The sequence below is a fragment of the Antrostomus carolinensis genome, unplaced genomic scaffold (genome assembly GCF_000700745.2).
Source record: "Antrostomus carolinensis isolate BGI_N321 unplaced genomic scaffold, ASM70074v2 scaffold8824, whole genome shotgun sequence".
In the NCBI taxonomy this organism is placed as follows: Eukaryota; Metazoa; Chordata; class Aves; order Caprimulgiformes; family Caprimulgidae; genus Antrostomus; species Antrostomus carolinensis.
The window spans coordinates 30,572-48,736 of NW_010312770.1; the positions used below are offsets into that span (position 1 = coordinate 30,572).

Here is an 18,165-nt window from a genome sequence, read left to right on the forward strand (position 1 = left end):
ACATTGTGTTGAATGCATAAATTAAGTATGAGCAGTCATTAAAAAAATACAAAGTTTGAAAGCCAATCTGAAGACAGATATGCCAGAACTTTGGTTGCTAGCATAATAGTGAATAACTCTGTGTAAGAGTTGGAGATAGTTCTTGGTTTTATGTCACACGTTCTCTCCTTCCATTGTTGCACACAGTGAAATTTCTTCAGGGTTGAATTGGCTTCCTTCATTGATTTACTCAGATTCCTCTCCAGAAGAGACATGACCTATCCATTAAGACACATGTCATCATGTAACTAATGATTTTATCATAATACATATGTGTGCAAAGGTAAAGAATAAAGACCATACAAACAACAGTTTGTGGAAAGGATGGTATCAGAGAAAAGATGATGGTTTTGAAGATTGTTATATACAGAACCACTATAAAAAGGAAGAACACTGCAGGAAAAAGCATCCATCCAGGTAGCCTGGGTGGATAAGGAAATGATGCCAGCTTGAGTTTCCTGCTCGTGGGTTGAAGGAAGTGCTACATAGCAGATTCCATCTTTGAAGATATGAAGCCCTCCAGACTTAGTGGGTGAAGGAGTTTCAGTACCAAAATGGAGGGGTGATAAAGTAAAAGAGGTGAAGGGGGCAAGGGGATTTCTGCGGTCTTTGAATGAGTTTACAGTCTTGTGACATGATAATGCAGGCTGAAAGAATAGGTAGGGGTTTAAAATTTGTTTTAACTTTTAAGCAGCTGAGTATTTCATAGTATTGGAGAAGTAACAATGACAGTATTTTGGAATGATGCAACTGTAGAGGTGGAATAAGAGAAGAACTGAGAATATTCCACAAATTGCCTGCATGTCTAATGAAGATGATGGTCTCAACCACAACAGAGCATAAAAGAAGTGTAGAGAAGTAAGGAGGAACCCTAAGAGACTTGGGTTTAGTTACTTAACTCTGTGAATAAATATTAGAGCAAAGAAGCTGACATAGAATATTGAATGGAGCTTAAGCACAGGGAGCCTGATTGTGTGACATTACCATAGTGAAGACTGAATTCAAGAGTAGATTTGGAGCCCAGTAAGTTGATTATAAATGAAGAAGATGATGAACTGTGTACAGAGCCGGTGTAAGATTCAAAGATTAAGTTGTGGGAGGAGAGGAAAACAAAAAGGTGGCATTATATAGTAGTTTGTTCTGGACTCTCCCTCCTCTCCAGCAACCCTCCACAACTCTGAAGCAGTCCGATAGCGAGTATGGATGTATACCCGTCTGTTTTATTTGAACTGATCACCAGGAGGTGAAAGATACTGTATCCTCCAAGTGCTGCGTTTTAATTTGAGCAATGCAGTCAATCTGTTGTGCAGTAAAAGTTTGCAGTGTTTACTGTGTTAATGTCTATCCCCCAAAACAGCCTTGAAACACTAAAAAAAATACTATGCTGAAAGTAGTTTTGCAAGCTTAGAACTCATTTCAGTTTATAGATTTAAAATAATGACTTAATAATTAAAAGGACACATTCTTGTATTCTGAGTATAAAGCTGCACCTGGTTTTACAGCTCCTGGCTCTGTGCAGTGGACAGGTGACACTCATTAAAGGTCAAAAAAAAAACCCCCGAACAACTAATAAGAAGTAGGAAAACCTTTCATATATATTTTAATAGTTTTTTAGTAGCCACAGTATTATCCTTGCCCAAGTCAGTTTATTATCAACGCTATTACATACCCACTTACAGACTGGTGTAGAAACAGAACAGTAGCCAAAATGCACTTTAAATGACAGAAGAGGAAAAGCATACCACCAGGCAATGGATCTGCATGAATAATGGGGCATGTCAGAGAATGCTCCTGTCAGAGAACAGTCGCTGTGTGGTAGCTTTTTTGTGTGTAAAATCACAAGTGTAATGTCCTTTCAGTTTCTGATTTCATATATCTTGGACTTGTATTTGCAAATTTTCTGCAATTTGAAATTAATGCTGATGTAACTTGATGTGGTTGTATGTTCGGAATTGCTGCATTTTCTTATTTTTTGCATTTATCCATTTATCAAATTTATTTTCTTACAGTCTGCACTTTAATTGAAAAGCTGTCACTGTCAAAAATGCCATTTAGAGGAGATCCAATAATTGGTACGTCGTGTTTTAAATAACCTACAATTACCTTAGTAGTTATCCATTAAGCCAAAGAATTAATGAATGATGTTTTTCAAAGAAGCAAAATTAGCAAGATTGGGTGGCCTAACAAATTAAAAAAATACGGAAAAGATACACAAATACTGCAACAGGTGGTGATGTTATTTGAAGATTTGCTTTGTAGCTGTTTACTAGTATTTTTTTTTTTTCCCTGTCACATTTTCACCATTACCAGACACAGTGTTTGCACTATAGATGTTGTAAAACAAACTAGAGTAACTATGCTAATTGAGAATCACAACCTTGTTTATTTTGGAAAACCAAGGAAATAGATCAATATGTATAACTACTGGTCTTTTTAAAAAATCAAATGGAGAATGTTGAAGTTCAGGAAGTATGAAAAATTAATACCATTTATGTTCCTTACTATTTCAGGTGGCTGGCAGTGGTTAATAAATGACAGTCTAAGAAGTCTTCCTCTTGTCTCAAGCGCTGCACGACAGCTTGTAAAGGTACGATAGTTCCTTCTTCATGTAGTCACATTAAATACAGAATTAGAAGTATTTTTGCTTTCCATTGATGGATTATTTTCCATGGAATCTAATTGGTTCTTGAGTGTTTGTTTCTTAGATTAGTAAGAATGGTTGGTTTTAAACAAAATTTTAATTCCTCAAAATTCAAAGGGACGTTTTTGATCAATACTTGAGCAACTATCACAAGGGTTGTTCTTATATGTTCATTTGAACAGAGTAATTGGAAGTTGCTAATGGTTGCTTGAAGATACTTGCTCTTGGCTGTATGGTTACATTGATACTTTGCTTCTGTTTTGGTGTACTTGTAATATGTGTAAGACATGTTGATTTTGGTAGTTTCAGAGGACTTCAAATTAAAAAGAATTAAAAGAGAATTAAAAAGACTCTCTGGATAATGTCCTCAGGCCTAATGTCCTGAGGGCGTTTGTGTGAGAACATTGGTGTGATCAACCTGAGTTATTCAGGACAACATGCTTAAATTTTCCATTAAACTCTGTTGCAAATCCTTTTACTATGCTCTCAAGCTACTCTAATTCTGAATATTAAATCCCTTGATGGATGTGTTTCATGGTATTTTATGTACATGATCTTAACATCTCCAGTTATTTGCCTTATTTTTCCTGAGTAACACCATGCCAGTTTGGTCTTGTGCTCTTAAAGGCTTTACCAAATTAAAATGACAATTTTTGTCTGCCCTGTTAGAGCAAATAGCCATCACAGAGGCAATTTGAATATAACATATTGTATTCATTCTGTTAGTTTTTTAAAAAGAAGATTAAAAGCCATTGCAAGTATCTGGTAGCTCATCTTTTAAAGTCTTCCTTGGAAGACAGAGTAGACTAGAATGTATCCAAATCATTGAAGAAAATTAAAAGGTGAAATTTGAATTCTTGGAATATTCTTTTGACATTAGCAATTTATTCAAAGAGTTTGTATGTCTTATAACTGTAACTTCTAAACCAAACTTAGAAGAATTAATTATAGACTTTAGAGAATTTGTACTTGTTTGGTTAACATTAATTAATATTGAGCAAAGTATGTTTTGTAAATGTCAATTCTCACTTGATTTCTGTATATATTTTAGGCATAGATAATTTTAAGGGTGATGCTTAAGACATTGAAAAGTAATCTTTTTTCCTGACATAAAGTATACACTTCCAGTGCATTTAAGGTGAAAACCTTTCTCTTTAGAAAGTGAAGGATCTGAGCAACCTGATCTAGTTGAAGATGTCACTGCTCATCGCAGGGGAGGTTGGACTAGATGACCTTTCTTCAAGGTCTCTGCCAACCCAAATTATTAGATGATCTACAGCAATTAGATAATTATGTATATTTTGCTACTATAATGTCTGTGAATATTATTGAGATGGATACAGATTTTCTCTCAAGTCCTTGATTTTGCGTAGAGAAAAAGTCTGAGGTGTCTTTTGAGGACAGAATTAATAGACTGTGCAGGATTCCTGTGTTATCATTTAAGATTTCTTGTACCCAGAGAACATGAATATTAATAAGTATCATTGCTGTTAATACGAAGTGACAGTGTATAGTTTTTGTATGCTCTCAAATGTATTAGAATTTTGGTTAGCATTATATTATTGGCTGAAAAGTATAATTCAACCATGAATTTTATGAGAAAATTTGTTACATGCTTTTTGGAAAAGCAACTGTATTAGTTTTGTGTTTTATACTGGTGACCGAAACCACTCTAAAGATTAAAAGGTTGAAGCATAATACACAACCTTTGATCCTTTATAAACCAACTAAGATTGAGACACAAGGATTGTGATACTGGGTATTTTGTGGTTTTTTGCTTATAACTTTCAGGCCGTAATGTCTTTCTGTTTATTTCTATAGCCTTCTGGGGAAATATGGTTTGTTTCTTATCAATGTGGCATCAATATATTGAAGATGAAAAAAATGACTTCTGTATTTTTTAATACTGTGTCATCCTGGGCATCTTTGAACTGAAAATAGAGTTGGTAAATTACTCTTAATATCTTAAATATTAATTTAGCTTATTGGTACTTTTGAGGATTGAGAGTAGAATTTTTTTTTTTTTTTCTTACAAAGTTTTCCTGTTCAACTCTTCTTAAACCAGAACTGGGAAGAAATAAAGTAAATGTCAGTAGCTGAAGGGAATGATTAAAAAAAATTAATCTACTCTCTTTTTCCTTAGTCTTTTAATTCTAAGCACAGTCACCATAAAGTATGACTTCAGTAAATATATCAGGTTCACAGTTTTTCCTTTGTTACAGGAGTCTGCGGTCTCTGCACTGGCTGCGCTGTGTAATGAATATTACATCAATGAGAAGGGAGAAGCTGATCCAGCTCTACAGGGTAATGACTCATGTTTGCCATAAAGGCAGAAAATATTGGGCTGGACCTAACTTGCACTTTGGAGGTACTGAAAACAATGAGGAGGAGCATCACTAATTTTAAAGGAAAATTAAATGCTTAAAATTAAAATGCTTCAGGAAAGAATGATAAAACCAACTGAAAGTCTAGGGAATGTCTCAGGGGTTTTGCGTGTTTCAGACTGGAGGTGAATACAAGGTATCCTAATAATGAACATTAGGAAAAACAGTTTGCTTTTCTATTCCATACTGTAAAACAAAGAAACAAAGAATATGTGTTTGTGGCAAATCCTAAATTTTAATGAAGTGAAATATTTTCACATCATATTTTGGCATATTTTGACAAGCCAGAGATCATGGCTGACTTAAAGAAGAAGAATTGGTTAGGGATTAGAAGAGAAGGATAGCAAGGACACCCAGAGTTCTTGTAGATGTGTTTATGAAATCTCATCTGTTTGGATTTGAATCAGCAGTATAGGAGTAGACTTAAACTTTTGTTAGTTACATATAAATCAAGATATTTTTTAATACTGGTTTTCTTGGGCCTTTTGTTTCAAGTGTTAAATTGTAACAGAGATCAATTGCGGGATTGTATAGATAGATATTTTAAGAATAACAACATTTGTGTTCTTGTTTGTCTAAATATGACAGTGAAATTAAATATACTTAACAAAACAATGATTTATTTCCCTATTTTTTGCCATGGTTAAGTCATTCCTAAATCAGGTAACAGAATACCTTATTATTTATTTCTGTTATGGTAGTTCCTAGAATTAATTTGCTACCTATTATTATTAATTATTTATTAATTTGCTACCTACCATATATGGTAATATGCAGTCCATGCCCCAAAGCAGTTATGGCTGATGTATAAAAGCAATCTATCTTGATTTTTTTATTCTTTTCTATCTTGCTAAATCTCCATATTTTTGTAAAATAAAAATAAAAATTCCAAAAATAGCCCTTTCCTTCATGCATGTTTACACTACATGCCTGTTTTTTTGTGGGCAGCGTAAGAAGATGTGATATGGTACTGAGGCAGATTAAAAAACAAAACAAAACAAAACACCACCTCAGGAAAGGATAATATTTTGTAAAAAAAGAACACTTTGGGCCAGAGGAGACAATGCTAAATCAAAAAAAGCAAGATAAAAGTTTGGAAGGTTAATAGGTCACATTTTACGTAAGGATGAAATTTCAAGCTTCTGTAAAAGTGGACTGGAAAACTCAGCCAGACATCAAAATCCAGAGGGACGGAGGATCCGCTGGAAGAACGTGCAATAGATGGCCGGAGCTGTTCTGATGCTGTACTCTTTTTAGATGCCTGTAAAGCTTAATTGTTTTTTCCTGGATTCTAGGTTAGCTTTTCATCTGGCTTGTGCTTGAAGGAATCATGGTGATGTAGCCGTGGTGGTCTGATGGTATAGGGACATAATTAGATTTGTAGATACAGGCAAAAAATTTCATCAGACTTTCTGGAGTGATTTAGAGAATAGAATTGTGAGTTGGAAATTTTTCTGTTATAAAAAATCTGTAGTCACTTCTGTCTTGTTTATGCTTTTATTTGGCCTAGTACTGCTTTAAAGCCTCTTCCACACAGGGTAATGAAAATGCCCTTATACATGCAAGCATCTTTTAAAAGGAAAAACAATTAGGTATTTTCATCTCTGTAACAGTAAAAACTTTATTTCATGATCATTAAAATCTGTAAGTTGTGGGATTGACGTCCACTACTAAAAATCCTCCCTGTAGTATCTGATGTACGCGTATATATGTGGAAGCTACAGTGCAGAAGGTATTCAGTGACAATACAGGTGCCTTAGGTAAGTTGGTTAAAGCAGGTCTGAACATGATTAAGGGAATTGGAAAGAAAAATGGTTTTGGTAAAGTCTAACCAGTGTTTCACTATGGCTTGACAGCTGAGAATGAAAACAAATCAAAGATACTTTAGTGATTTGACATTCAGAATCTGTCCCTGCAATTTTATTGAGTCACTACTTTTGCCTCTGTTTGTTTCCACATTTTCTTTGTTTTATTTTTTCTGTCTTAATGTGTTCTGGTTTGGTTTGGATGATTTTCTCTTTTAATATTCTTTCAGGATGGGTTGTGTTGAATTAATGTTGTAGACACTTCATAGGCCATGTTGTTTTATGAAGCTGAGGACTCTTAGAAAAATATTAACATTTGCATTACCCTTGCTAGCATAATTACTAAGTAGTTATAAGTAAAGAGCTGCTCGTTTGCTAGTTGTCATGTCTTAATTTTATGTCATTTGGCTAAAATGTCAATCTTAGATTTGCATCAATCAAAGCGAAGACTGTCATAGTCTCACTGTCTAAGATCATCTTGCAGTCTAAGCAAGTGTTGCATCTTCGTATGGCCTCAAAACTCTACCTTACGCTCACTCTAGTGGTTTGGAAATTTTTAAATAGCAGATGTGCTTCTGTGAAGGTATTGCTAACCTCTGGACAGAGAACTAGTTTCCTGATATGAGGAACTAGTTGAGGCCTGCCAATTGCATGGGGATTTAAAAAAACAACAACAACAACAACAACAACAACAAAAAACCAACCTTGATGTGAGTTATGATCAATGTGTAGGTTCTTATGGTAACTATTCTTTCTTCCTCTAGCAAATATTGCTCAATCATTTAAATCTTAGATGACAGTAAGCAATGGCACAATTGTGTAATCTTTCTAGGATCTCTGTTTCTTTTTCTTTGAGGATTAAAAGTGCATTTTTAGTAAAGCAATTAATAAGACCACCTTTATCCTTTTTGGAAGAGTTGTGTTTATTGCAGCTATCTTGTTTTTCTCTGCATTTTGCAGAGTAGTTTGATATAGTGGCTGAAAAATCTGGTAAAGGAAGCTCTGTTAAGTCTATGATAACTACTACAGTAGAAATACATAGATTCCTGACTTTTCTCTTTTTTTTCTTCATTCATCCTTCATATCACTTTACTTCATTGTTGAGCCTCCTTTTTTCATGCTCAGTTCAGTTTATTCTTGTTCCTTTTGTCTGTGCTACTGTTTATAGAGCCATTGTCCCTGTTTTGTCATGTAACTGCCCAGAACTGGAGCACAGCAACCCTATGTCAAAGTGGTTGCTTCTTTCTGAGCTTTCTCCTGCAAAAAGCCCAGCTTTACTTTTGTCTCTATATAAGAAGTGATGCGAAATTACCTCATTGCTTAGGTACGATCCGTGTGTGTGTGTTTAAATCCTGAGTCCAGTTAAGACTTTCCTGGGGAAAAACTGACCTTGACAAATCCAGAGGCATCTCTTTTCTAACACAGAATACTTGTCTCATTATGGAAAATTATGACTTGCAAATATGAGAGAACTTGTTTTCCCGTGTTTTCATCAAGACTTGTGCTTATACTTGTTCTTTAGAGTTTTGAAAATTAAAACTTTTAAAAACTGAGAACTTTGGCTTTTCTCTTTCTGAATGGCTGGGATTAGTCTGTCTAAAAATCTGACTTTGTATTTAGAAAATAAGAATTCATTCATGTACTAGTGAACATCTTCAATTTTTTATCTTTTTTTTTTTCCCATAGGAAATTAAAGGTATTCTGTATTTTAGTTTAATGAATTATAAATTTTTCTAGCTGCTCAGGGGATCTTTTCCTGTGTTATTTTTTTTGCTAGCCAGATATGTAAATGATGTGGTAGTTGGTTTTCACTCTGCAATTGTATTTTTTCTAGATGAGCTGGTGACACAGTACGTTTCAGAACTCCAAAACACAGAGGAAATGATTCGTAGTGGCTTTTCACGAGCTCTTGGGGCCCTTCCAAGATTTCTGCTGAAGGGCAGGCTCCAACAGGTGAGAAAACATGATCATTGTAATGAGACGAGGGCACACGATATTTTGAATGAAACCTATGATGGTAATCAAATAAATAATAATGATCATAATTAAAGGTCTTTGTGAAAGGGATTTGGATTCTAATGTACAGTGACTCCAGAAAATCATAATGAGTTTAGCTTACCATAGATTCTGATAATTAAAGTTTAGTTTTGCTTTAGTAGTGTTAATGGAAAAGCCAGAGGTTGAATTATCCCTTTGCTATAGAACGTTTGTCCAAAGGGAAGAATGAGGCATACTGACAAATCCTGGTGAGAAACTGAACACTGTTGCCTACTTGATTCTTCCATACATGATTGAACTAATTCTAATATGATATTTAAATTAACACTTATCATAATAATACATTGGCTTTAAATATCTATTTGGGTTTTTTTTTCAGGTTTTGGAAGGTTTGAAAAAAGTTACCTTAATTTCCCCTGCAGACGTGAGCTTTGCAGAATCCAGAAGAGATGCCCTAATAGCAATTGCAAAGTATGTTTATAATCTTTTTTTTTTTTTAATTTTAATTATTTTTCTAGAAGATTTCTTCTGTTCATTCTGCTTTCTGTTGTGAACTTCTAGCGTAGTTCTTGAAATGAGTTATACTGTGGCGTGCACATTTTTAGTGTGGAACTGTGTGCATGTCCATTATTCAATATATCTTTGATTCAGAAGATTATCACACATCTGAGGATGGAGTGCAACTCTGATGGTTGTGGGTTTTTTTAATTAACTGAATAGCTAGAGCGTATTTTAAAGTTTGCCTTTCTCATGGGCTGCAATTTATTGAGCTTTATTGAGGAGGAAGAATGTATTTTTTTTTCTACTTTCTTAGTAAGAATACTGAATTGGTTTCAAGAAGTTGTACTCTTTCTCTAAAGGCGTATTTCCTGTGTTGACATGCTACACTGCAGTTTGTATTAGTCGTATCTTAGTATATGTGCCCTTTAACTGTTAACAGTGCAAAAAACCCATGTCTTCAATGTAAAGAAGTCTGTTAATAACAAATTCAATGCACATTGTATTAGCCCTTTGCCCTTTTTACTTACTTCATTTTAAGGAGAGTTCAGAAACTGAGAAGTACTGTAAGCATGTTCCTTGTAGTGTTATAGACATAAAACCCATCTGCTTATCTCTTGAATTTTCAGCCTTGCCAGTGTTCCTTTAAACCTGGACACTGATCAGAAATCATCATGTCAAATAGAACACAGTAGGCTCAGAAATATTCTTCATACTGTTTGTATCAGATGCTGTAGGTGTTTAGAATATTGGATGTCCAGGGAATGTTATTAAGCAACATAACAAAGCTATGATCTTAATGTTTCTCCTTGCCAGTGTTGTGGTTTTTCCCCTCCTTTTTCTCTTTTTAAAGGGTTTGCCAGACAATAGGTGTAAAGGGAGAAGGATCCCAGGAAGAATATGTTTGCAAAGATAATGTTACTCAGATTTATGCAACTCTACTTAATGGTGTGACTGACTACACGACAGACAGCCGAGGAGATGTTGGAGGATGGTAAGATGCCTTACAAAGAGAGACTTAGTTGTCATGTTTGATGTCTAATTAAAAACTGATGTTCCAAACTTGTTAGAAATAGGTAGCTCCAAGCTTCTGGAGATTTGAGTATAGGTAGAAATATACTGGGGGAAGAAGAGTAGAAAGTGAAAGGAAAGGTTGACGAGAATTTGTTTGTCCCTTGCCTTGAAAATAAGGAAAGTTAGGGAGTATTGTGTTTTAAACTGAAGTTCAGCCTTATTCTGGTTTTCTGGATGACCTTATTTTCTTTTAGTGAATATCAGTAATGTACTCTAGTTGTGAAAAGTACAGAGACTTAAAACATTGCTTCTGTTTCTTTGAAAGAACACATTTATTCCTAGTTAGTGACCTCTCCTGTGGTACGTTAGTGTTGTAGGGATTTTTTACCAGGAGAGGGAGCAGTTGCATAGCATGTTAGTGGCAAATTTTCAAGGTTAGTAACTCTTAAGTGAGGTGGATAAAAACTTTATAAATTGTGCTGTGATATTACTAACTCTTTGGTAAGTTTAGAGTTTAGATGATTTCAGCTATGAGATTGCAAAAATAATTAAATCATGAGTCTGTAGGAACGTATCTACTAATGTGAGGTCTGTATAACAGGTATAAGATTAAGTCTGTAGCACTCATTTTTATCATGTCCTTCAGTCTTCACAGTTCCCTTATATACTGAATCTTCTTTATATTTTAATATTGCATTCATCTGAATGTTCTGTATTTACTTCATCCTGTAGAATTCCACAAGGTAGTTACAGAGTAGTCTTCCTGAACACAAATATGCCTGGCCTGAAATAATATTTCTTAATAAAAATCATAGAATCATTAAGATTGGAAAAGAGCTCTAAGATCATCAAGTCCAACCGTCAAAAGTATTAAATTATCAGAATTCAGGAATAAATCATTATCTACAGATTTGAAATATATGACAATTTTGTTGCTATGTAGAAAGCTCAAAGCAGTAACATTAATCCTTGTATAGAGAAGCCATAATCTAAGTAAATTAATGTGATAAATTAATTTCAGTTGTGTGTTGGTTGGAAATTGATTTTGAGTAAAATGCTGTTTTTGACAAAGACTTCTTAATTTTATTGTCTTAATCCATAATTTTAATTTGAAAATATGCAGATATTTTCAAATATCTAGATGCTTTTAGATATGATACAATTCTATACATATAGTATCAGCCCTGTTTAACAGTATGGGTAATACTGTTTGTAAGGTAACAATGTGGTCATATATATTTGACCTGTCTGACAACTCTATGAAGCATCTCAGGGTACAGAGATGCGAGTTCAGGATTGTAAATTAACCACCTGGTGATTGTTCAGATCTAGTATCTGGCTATGCTTTTATTACATTCCAGGCAGGAAGCGGGGAGTGCCTGAAAAGCATTGATACGAAATAGTTTTGTTGGTTGGAAAGATTTCCTTGTTTTCCCAGTTTATTGAAGGAGCTCTTGTCTAACAGTGCTGAGTCACACGAAGGGCTTTGGTGTTTACTTTCAGTTGTGTCCTTGCAGAGTGTTTGTATGAAGTAACTGGTTTAGACATTTTTTCAGTCACTCTCCTCTTCTTTGAAGGGTGTTTTCAACAGTAGTATATGGTCATGAAACATAATTTCCTTTTAATTTAATTGAGTGGCATCTACTATATTGTTACTGGCAGCTAAGACTCAACAGGTGAGGAGGGATAGAGGACTGCTGAAATGAAAGGCTCCAAACTAGGTATGTTGTGGCTGTAGCAAAGCTGGCAGAGCTCGCAGATGATGGTTGTGACCTGTGATGGTAATTGCTGACTTGGAAAGGCTACAAGGGGCGAGACATTAGTCGTACCTTGCAGGGGAGGGTGTGCACTCCTCATTGCTTGTCATACTTCTTCCTGCGGCCAAAACAGTCTCAGTCACTTGCTTGCTCCCTCCTCCCTGCTGCAGGCAAAGCAGTCCAGTTCTGGAGCATTGGCTGTGTTCAGCTTCAGCAGCCATGCAGAGCGTGCTGATCCCTGTTCAGATCCGGTGTAATAATACATGATGCCAAGTATGTATTGTTTGAGTTTGGGAACTTCTTGTTTAGGCTCAAATTTCTGGTTACGTCTGTTTTAGAATTCTGTCCTACTCACTCCTGACTTTAGGGTCATTATTCTAATTGGTAGCCTCAGGTTTGCTTTAAAAGAAGAAAAAAAAAATACAGTGGCATTCTCCTCTTTAGGACTGCTTTAGCACAGGGGCAGGTGCTATAAAGTACATTTTTAATTACCATGAGTAATGGGAGCAACTGTAACACACCCTGCAATCAACTATTGTCTTATGTAGGAAGAAAAGTTGTGGGGGTGCTTTTTTTGTGCAATGTGTATGGTACTAGAGTTTTTCATTGCCAGCAATCATCGGGTGGTTTATACTGCTGTCAGACTTTAATCCTTGTGCTCTTCCGAGTCATTATCAGTCACTGAGATCTCATCAGTTCCAGCGTGAGCTGCAGTAGTTGTTATTCATAACTACTCTGTCTTTGACCAGAAGTGAAGTTCTACAGCGCAAAGCAGGAGATGGATATTTTGTGCCATGTTAATATTGGGCACTTTTAAAATTGACTAGCCTTGTTCCTTAGGGTACTTCACTACAGTATTTACAAATGTGTTGGAAAAGTACACAGGGCAAATAATCCAGACTACTTTTATCTGCCTGAGTTAGTATTTGTGTGTTTGTATTTTTCTTGTTTTGTGTGATGATACCCAGCTCCTCAGCCTTCAGCACTGGTTGGTAAAATTGTCATATAACAGGGAAATAACATAGGACAAGAAATCAGAGAAAAGTAGGCGTGTTTGATATCTCAAACTTAGAAGAGGAAACAAGGATGCAAACTAGTAAGGATCAAGATGAAGTCATTTCAGCTTGTGCAAGGGAAGGAGGAGCTTGGCTTTCCCTCTCCTCCTTCCTCAGCCATCAAAGAAGCAAGAGGGAGGTGAATGGATCTCTCGCTCAGAGAATGTAGTAACACAAGAGAGACACAGGTCTCTGTGTAGCTGAAAGAAAATGTAAGAGCAACCATATAAGGTGGTGAGCCAGAGGAAGGGAAGAGATACTAAGCTTCTTGCTTTCAACATTAGTCAAGATACTAAACAAGATGAGAACCTGCCTAAGTATAATTAGGTATTCAAGTTAACTTCCACATCTGACAGCTCTTGCTTAAGTTCCCCGTACCTGTTGTTTATCCTTCTGTCTATGTCTTGTTTTAAAAACAAAGCAAAACTCTACAAAGTGGAAATTTTCAAAGAAATCCTGAGGAAATTAAATACCAAACACCCATTAAAATTCAAATGTGCTTACAGCACCAGATTCTTTTAAAGCTTCTTTGGCAATGCTAGCCAAAATCAAGTCAAGAAACATGTCAATTAAAGGGGGAAGGGAATCCTTTCTCATAGCAAACTGTTCACTGCTAAATATTTTTGTGGCCTCCCAAATACAATTTTTTTTTTTCATTCTGTTTCTTTTAAACCACTGACTAAGATGGAAAGATAAAGGGAGAATTGCTACTTCTCTGGAGAGGCATTTTATTTGGTGTGTAATTTTTGTCTTTCTTTAATGGAATCGTGGGAAAGTTTAACCAGCTTTACTTTCCGTATGCAAACTTTATGTTTCTTTTGACAGATTGTTTGCTGGGATTTGTCCAATCTGTCTACAGGTGTTAGACATGAATATCTAATAGTCAGATACTATATGAAAAAAGTAGGAAAACTTCCCTTGATGAAAGATTGCCAAACTTGTATTAAAATACTTAGAAAAAAATGATGTAATTTACCTTTTTCACCATTATAACAAATGTTCTACCCAGTTTTAGATTGCATAGGCAACTGTTTTCAGCTTGCTTTGGAAATTAGAAACAGGAGTATGTCTTTTCATAGTAGGCAGGTACCTTTTTAAATAGTTCATTTTTTTTTTATTTTTTCTTTTCATTATTACTGAAAAAGGAGGGCATTACTGTGAGTGACTAATGTGATGGATGTGTTGGTCCCGGTCTTCTGCAGGGTCATATAAACAGCTGAGGATCTGCCATGGTACTGCCCATGTCTTAAGAAAGAAACTGCTTTTAACAACTTATGTATTGACAAGATGGGATTTAAAACAAGTGTATTGATTTTGGTTTTTGATTTGAAATTGCACTCTTTATCTTTTTTTTTTTTTTTTTTTATATTGATATTATATTTAGGCATTTTGAAGGCAGAAAATCTTCACCATATAGATAAGATGTGCTTCAAGCACAACTTACTGTTACTTTAGCTTATCTTTTTTGTAAAACTAATTATTATTTAGCTTAGAGATTTAAGCCATTCTGAGTCACAGATTTTTTTAAAAAATGTTGGAAATATTAAACTTGAAAATTTACAAGACTCTGACGCTTTTAACAGTGCTTAAATAACTTAATAACAAAATGTGGGTTGGCTTTTTTAGGTAATGATGATTTGAAGCAGACAAAGCACTTGGGTTTAAAAACATCTACTTGCATACTAAACATTACTAATAGTTATAAATTTTAACCTTCTTGTAATAAAGAATAAACCTGATGACATCTGGCTGGAATGAAAAATAAGATGGTGAGGCAGGGGACTTGCCTGGAAGGTAGGAGGACTGTTGTACCCTCTGCAACTGTGGGGGTACAGCCATACACAGTCCTCTTCCTCCCAAAAATACAGTAGTTGCTCTCAAGGGTCAACACTTTCATTGTTCTGAATTTTTTGCCTACGTCTGTCTAACTGAACTGTCAATGTATGTGTTCAAATAAATACTACTAGGTGTAACTACTCTGATGTATCTCTGTTTCAACAGGGTACGTGAAGCTGCTATGACAAGTTTAATGGAAGTGACGCTTCTGCTGGTTCAGAATGAAGCAGAGTTAATTAATGCCAACATGTATGCTACTTGTGCTATTTCTGTGTCTTATATCTCTTACAATTACATTCCAGTCCATACAATGAAGCTTTGCTTATATATTGTATACATGCTCCTTTACTGAGCATGACAGAACTTTTGATAGAAGTGCATCAAACTTACACCCATACCAATGCTGAGAATACTGTATCTGTTTTTCAGAGAGACAAACATTATTAAGAAAATCTGGGTGGCAATCCCACCTTTGAAATACAGTGCATCTCTGAGATTTGGTCTATACTTGCCGCCTCTGTGGACCTTGCCAGTATTGTTCACTTAAATAGAAAGCAAACTTGCCCGCATATCCAGAGCATTGCATCATTAAATTGGAATGTGATAAAATGTGGAGAGAAGTTTGTATTCACTTCTGTCTTCTTTGCAGAATTACTAGTAAGGAAAAAGAGAAAAACGTCATTTACCCTGAGCTCCTGGTTTTTAATTTCATGATACAATACTTGTAATAGTAAAAAAACCAACCAACCAACCAAAGCTTACTAGTTTTTAAGTATTGCTTGAGCTGCAGCAAAACTTTCCTAATAGTTCTAAAAAAACCGGTGTTGGTTTATGTCCAGTGGTTAGCTGAATATATATGAATATATACATGATTTCCTAGACCTTGTCCTCTGCTATGTGTGCAGTGTTCTACTTGAAAATGTGCTTTTCTCAAGGTTCCTGCTCTGTTTCCATCTGAAATGTAGTAGTGCATCCAAACCATAAAACACCTTTGTATCTTTTTAGATGAAAGTTGGTATGTGAATATCAAATACCAGGTAATATTAACATCATGACATTTTTTGACTGATCTATGGAAAACAAAGCTCTAAAGATTGCATCACCATGCTGATGTCTTAAATCACTTGTATATTCATTAAGAAGAGTTAGACCAGAGTACTTTAATAGTACCATATTTTTAATATCATTGCAACAATTTAAATTTAAATACATGTTCTACTGATTAAATTATGTATTATTTTCTCCTTTGTAGCTGCAAACAGATTATGTGCTGGTTGGCCCAACAGTCAGCTGAAAAAATTGATAAATTTCGAGCTCATGCAGGATCTGTGTTCCTTACCCTTTTACATTTTGACCATCCTCCAGTTCCTCACATACCTCATCGAGAAGAGCTAGAGAGAATATTTCCAAGGTAAAATATAGAAGAAGGTGTCCTAAACCAGTGAAAAGAAAAAGATGCACGTACGCAGTTACACCTAACACAAGCAATCTGATGTAATTTCTGTGCCCAAATGCCTACTATGTGTATTGAGGAATATTTAGTGCTGTTTATTGGAATTTCATTGGAGTGTACAATGAATATGCATAAACATAAAAAATAGAACTTCTTAAAGTATGAGTGTGTGTTAAAACTATAGTTTCTGAAGGAGGTAGGTCTTACATGGTCATGCTGCATAAGTCTTTCTCTGGATCAACCCCAATAATTTCTGAATCCATCAGCCAGTTTCATGGAGGATGATAGAATCATAGAATGGTTTGGGTTGGAAGGGACCTTAAAGATCATCCAGTTCCAACCACCCATCATGTCAGTGATAGATAGTTGGGAAACCAGTGATAAAGCAGATCTGCTGGCAGCTGTGTTTTGGTAATCCTGCTGTTTATGAAACGTATCTCATTTTCTTGTCATAATGTGAGAGCTGGAATTTATTGGCAGTCCCTCTTCCTGAAATAGTTTTTCCCCAAGTGGAAAACACTGATTGATCATGGTAATTTTGAATGAATTGTATAATTTTAACCCAGCTGTAGTTGCAGTAGTTTTCCAAGATGGGATTTCTAGTTAAAGAGTGAGAGCAACTCCTTCCTGAATGGTGGTTATAATGCGTGATTGGGATGAGGAATGTCCAACTCTTGTGTTCCTGTTGTGTTTGTTCAGGGGGTCTCAGTCTCCTGTAACTCAAAAAGTGCTGTTTGCTAGGCTGCTGATTGATCCGTGGTGAGGTCTATCTGTGTCAGCCTTTCCTGGGATAAGTCTGGTTTTGTATCAGTTTTTGGTGGGAGAGAACTGAGAATGGAAGACAAGGAGAACTTGTTTTCTTAGTGAGAGAAAAGTAGACGTGAAAAGGAAACTGCAGTTCAAATCCCTTATCTGAGTCAGAACAAGGGCTTGAATATTGCTTCACTTTACTGGCAGTGGCTGAAGTTTTGATTTGTATTTTCCCCATATGCTTAAAGACCAATGATTAATTTGATTTCTAGGTCATTCAGAGACTTTCTTCACTGATGTGCTGCTTGAGGTTGAGGAAGTATATTTGGAATGCACAGAGAAAACAGACGGTGCACACATACAAGATTTAATTTTTTTCCTTCCCCTTTCCCCAGGTCAGAGAAAGAGACTCTAAACTGGAATGCTGCATCAGAAGCCTTTCCTCGAATCACCCAGCTTTTGGGTTTGCCAGCGTACCAATACTATGTGCTTTTGGGTCTCTCGGTGTCGGTTGGTGGATTAACAGAGACAACGGTAAGAAAGCAGAATGGCTGTCCTGGTTTTGGTAGGAGTATGCATTTACCTGATAGAATTGTTGACTAAGTGTTTAATCTGTTACAGTGGATACTGCAGATAGTTATTTCTATAAGAATTTCAGATGTAAGATTTTTTAAATAATTCATACTGATAAACCTGATGGGCTTTATATTTTTAATCTTTAAAGGTATTTTCTTGAATTATTGAGCATGCAGGAAACAAAGAGTAAGGACACTTTGTTTCTCATTTCCTGGCCTGGTAGAAGCTGAGAGTTCCTGCCTGTTGGCTCAGTCAGCTCTTAGGTTTATTTGCTCACCTTTCCAAGCTGTTAACAGAGCAAGAACCGTTCAGCTTGCTAAATGTTGTGGCTCTTTTTTTTTTTTTTCCTTTTTTTTTTT

At 35.5% G+C, this 18,165-nt stretch overlaps 1 protein-coding gene across 1 annotated transcript in view; it reads left to right on the plus strand.

Moving 5' to 3' along the window:
• The window catches only part of TBCD (tubulin folding cofactor D), a gene marked incomplete at both ends in the record, with an annotated part of 41,805 nt that extends 24,041 nt beyond the window's left edge, over window positions 1–17,764 (plus strand). The window contains 9 exons of the mRNA XM_010167104.1: window positions 2,049–2,111; window positions 2,550–2,626; window positions 4,903–4,984; window positions 8,704–8,822; window positions 9,247–9,338; window positions 10,219–10,359; window positions 15,193–15,276; window positions 16,280–16,438; window positions 17,626–17,764. Coding sequence (XP_010165406.1) covers window positions 2,049–2,111; window positions 2,550–2,626; window positions 4,903–4,984; window positions 8,704–8,822; window positions 9,247–9,338; window positions 10,219–10,359; window positions 15,193–15,276; window positions 16,280–16,438; window positions 17,626–17,764 — 956 coding nt within the window. The remainder of the gene's footprint in view (window positions 1–2,048; window positions 2,112–2,549; window positions 2,627–4,902; window positions 4,985–8,703; window positions 8,823–9,246; window positions 9,339–10,218; window positions 10,360–15,192; window positions 15,277–16,279; window positions 16,439–17,625) is intronic.
• Between the last annotated feature and the right edge of the window lie 401 nt (window positions 17,765–18,165).